Below are 4008 nucleotides of genomic sequence, written 5' to 3'. Positions count from 1 at the left end.
CATCACCTTCAACACACACTCACAACTCTCACACAGCTCGCCAAGTTCTGGCCGCCGCCACCACTTCCCCTTATATACTCCCGGCTTGCTTTAACCCCGCCCCCACCATGTGACCGCTGCTGTTTCTTCCTCCGCCATGTTTGTCATGGGCAGCGCACCCACGCAACTTCTTTCTAAGCTCATATTCCCCTTTTAAACTGCCCCTGGGTTTCTCTTTCAACCCTCCTTTGCCTCTCAGAAAACCCGCAGTACGTTTTGTTCAGTTTCGTGACTGGTACAGCAGTGCGTATTGCCCTGGGTAAAGATGGCGGCGATGTAGATCCGGCGGGCGGAGGGATCTGCTCTGCTGACGTCACGCGGCGGCGCGCTCATCAGGCGGAGGTGAGCCGATAGACTTCTCTCTATTTAACCGGCCGGCAAGCCGATTACATCTCCTCCTGTCGCTCTGAACATCGAACTTAAGTAAACGTACAGACATGCCTGGATTCAACGACAGACCCCGCGGGTAAGTCAGGCGGGCAGGCCGCTCCCTCTAGACTAGTCTTATTTTTTTTTATAGTATTTTTTTTATTTATTATTTTTAAGTTTTATTTTTGTGATGTGATTGAGTCCTGGGAGGAAGGGAGGGGGGGCAGTGAGCCGGCCGTGTTTGGCCTCGCTGTGGCCCTTTCTCTCCGGCTTTCACCCGCTGAGGAGATAACTGCTTCGCCATGCGGCTGTCGCACAAGATGGCGGCTCTTTGTCTGTTCACAAGATGGCGGCCGTGTCCGGCTCTTTCTTCCTGAGGTGTGTTTTGAGCGCCTCACCCGTAGCCATCTATTGTCGGCTGTGTGGGGTTGCGGTGTGTCCTTTATTTTATCGTAAGCTTTATAATTAACGTTCGTTATGTTGCGCGTTATCTTGGCGGCGATGTGAGCCCGTGGTGCGTAGTGTGAGCTCCCCGCCTCCTCCATTATTCTGTGGGGGGCATCTGGATCCCCCCGTAAATGTCTCGCAGTGGTATGTTCCTATTATCTACGGGCTCTTTGTTGTCTTCTCTTCCAGTGTGTAGTCATGGCGATCTCCGGGGGAGGGAGGGTGTAATATGGAGGACTGTACAACGTGCACCGGTGTTATGGGGGCAATCTACCCTGTAGCTGTAATGCAGTACAATGGGTCTGATATCTATTCCAGGGGCTGTGGATGTGACTCCCGGGCCTCTGAGACGTCTTACACCAGTGTTCTGGGACAATCTCCCCCTCGTGTGGTCTGTGTATTATAATGTATCTTTGTATCAGACCCTCATTACCCCGGCTGACCTATCCTCCATAGATCTGTTCTCTGATTGGTCGGTCTGGTCAGCAGGTCCCGGGGTGTTACAAAGTATCCCTCCAGACATCACCTGGCTGTGTCTCTACATCTGATCCGGTTATCTGTTGCTTATGGAACGTCTTGAACCAGTGTTTAGTTTCTGCTTTACTAAATAATCAGAATTTGTGTTCCTGGGGCCCCGTTGTATCTTCTATGATCAGCCCGGGGGCCCAATGACCCTTGGTCTATTCCTGGGACTCAACTAGGAACAAAGCCAAGGGCCTAGTATACTAATGTAATGGGTCTCGGGGCCACTCTCCTCTGATCAGCCTGGGACAGTGTAATCCTGCTCTGCTCTTTATGCTGGGGGCCCTTTGGCTCATGTCCAGTGGTCGGGCTGCGGGGCCCGTTGGCTCATGTCCGGTGGTCGGGCTGCGGGGCCCCTTGTCTCGTGGCCGGCGAGCAGGCCAGGGGCCCGGTGTATTAATAGTTTTAAGAGTTTCCTGTACTTTAATATTTGTAGGGAGTAGTGCTGATCCCCATGTTCCATGACGCAGATCCCATGACTCACCACCTGTTGCTGCTCGGAATTTCCTCATACATGTACGGGAGGAGTCTCTGTTCTCTTGCAGCATCTTATGAGTCAGTCCCCGCTATGTCCTATCTATAGGATCAGATTGGTGTTGTGGTCCCTGTGGTCTACGGCTCCCTCCGTCTCTCATCCATGCAGTGTCTTCCAGGCCCCCCATGTCTCTAGGAAGGTCTTCCTTCCCCCCCCCCGTCTCTCATCCATGGAATTGCCTTCCAGGCCCCCCCATCTCTTATCCATGGAATTGCCTTCCCCCCCCCCGTCTCTCATCCATGGAATTGCCTTCCAGGCCCCCCCATCTCTTATCCATGGAATTGCCTTCCCCCCCCCCGTCTCTCATCCATGGAATTGCCTTCCAGGCCCCCCCATCTCTTATCCATGGAATTGCCTTCCCCCCCCCCGTCTCTCATCCATGGAATTGCCTTATCTGTCCTCTTGTGTTGGGCCGGTTCTGGGAAGTCTTTGTTCAGCGTGTGCTGATGGTTTTCCTGGAAGGGCCGATGTCTGAGCCGCCCTCCATGACGTCACTGCGGATTGCATCATGGCGTTCAGTTTGTGTCGCAGGAAGTGTCACCCCGCGGTGTCTGAGCAGATGCTGGTCCTCACTCGTCACATGGTATACCCGACTTCTATCTCTGTCCTCGGCTACGCGCTGCCTAGTCGGTGATGGAAGTTTGACTTTCTGCACTCCTGCCATGTATGGGGGTGTTATAGGTACACCTCGTCCTGGGGATGCTGGTTGTGAGCAGGGGATGGGATGTATTTGGAATGCAGTAAGTGCTGAAAGATGAAATGTGAAGGTGGGGGGTTAGTGTATTACCTCTAAGCCGGTCTGTGTGGTGTCCCCGGCAGGGATATCGGACTACAGCCAGGCACTGACTTTCTTGGCAGGAAATGGAGCTGTATGGTAGTACGGCTGCTGACTTGTCTCCTCCAGTAGCTATGACGGTAGATGGTGCTTTACAAACAAGTGTTTTATTGATTACTTGTCCTGGTGGCCGCGGTGACGTTATTGATCAGTTATTGATTGCTGTGCATTTCTTTACACCTGTATGGGGTTCATGGCATGTCCTGGGAGTCTCTACACGTTCATTCACTTCATTGTTTTACCCATAATGCAGCTGTGCTCCAACTACAAATCCCATTCATTCCTGTAACTGTCAGTTGTTCCACAGCAGCTGGAGGTCCAGCATTGCCCACCCCTGGTCTGAGACACATACACCAGGAAGGTTCACTTCCGCTGAATGTTTGCTTCATTCTCTGCTTATCCCTTCTCGTCCTGTCAGTCCTCCTGTATAGCAGACTTGTGGTGATGGCCTCACATTCTCCATTTTGTCCAGTCTGGATGTGTTGCGCCCCCTGTCTGTGGCAGTCTTTAGTCTGACATGGTGGTTTGTATTTCAGATTTGGAGGAGCACCCAGGTTTGGAGGCAACAGAAATGGATCATCTGGGAAATATGGAAACCCGGGAGAGCGGCTTGTCAAGAAGAAATGGAACTTGGACATGTTACCAAAGTTTGAGAAGAACTTCTTTCAAGAGCTCCCTGATGCAGCCCGGCGCACACCGGTAAGATTACTTCATGTCCCAAATCCCTGTGCCAGCGCACTGCCAACCAGACTCCCCCGACGTGTCCTGGTCCAAGGTGGGCATAGAGGAGTCTGCATGGTGTGTTGGCAGGGATGGTGGTTGCTCACACTTCAGCCATGTCTGTGGATTCTAATGGATTTCTCTTGTCTTTCTGCAGCAAGAAATAGAGCAGTACAGAAGGAGCAAAGAAATCACCGTCAGAGGCTTCAACTGCCCCAAGCCCATGTTTCAGTTCCACGAAGCAAGCTTCCCTGGTAAGGATATCCACCATCTTCTATACAGCCGGCTCTTCCCTACTCGTCTTATGTGACTAACTCTGCATTATTCTCCTCCAGATAACCTCATGGGAGTGATCAGGCACCAGAATTTCACCGAGCCCACACCCATCCAGAGCCAGGGCTGGCCAGTTGCCTTGAGCGGACTGGACATGGTTGGTGTCGCTATGACTGGATCTGGAAAAACACTTTCTGTAAGTTTCTGACCCGATACTTTGTGCAGTCGTGTCACTTTAACATGATTGATTGCTCCTCAGTTTTTGGGG

At 52.1% G+C, this 4008-nt stretch overlaps 1 protein-coding gene across 1 annotated transcript in view; it reads left to right on the top strand.

The window, feature by feature from the left end:
• Positions 1–380: 380 nt before the first annotated feature.
• Positions 381–4008, top strand: part of DDX5 (DEAD-box helicase 5) — an 8958-nt gene continuing 5330 nt past the window's right edge. Inside the window, exons 1-4 of the mRNA XM_018569279.1 lie at positions 381–505; positions 3284–3446; positions 3625–3721; positions 3803–3936. Coding sequence (XP_018424781.1) covers positions 477–505; positions 3284–3446; positions 3625–3721; positions 3803–3936 — 423 coding nt within the window. The 5' untranslated portion in view covers positions 381–476. The remainder of the gene's footprint in view (positions 506–3283; positions 3447–3624; positions 3722–3802; positions 3937–4008) is intronic.

Source organism: Nanorana parkeri, unplaced genomic scaffold (assembly GCF_000935625.1).
Source record: "Nanorana parkeri isolate BGI_ZX_2015 unplaced genomic scaffold, ASM93562v1 scaffold1316, whole genome shotgun sequence".
NCBI classification, from domain to species: domain Eukaryota; kingdom Metazoa; phylum Chordata; class Amphibia; order Anura; family Dicroglossidae; genus Nanorana; species Nanorana parkeri.
This window is presented reverse-complemented; position numbering and strand designations above follow the sequence as displayed.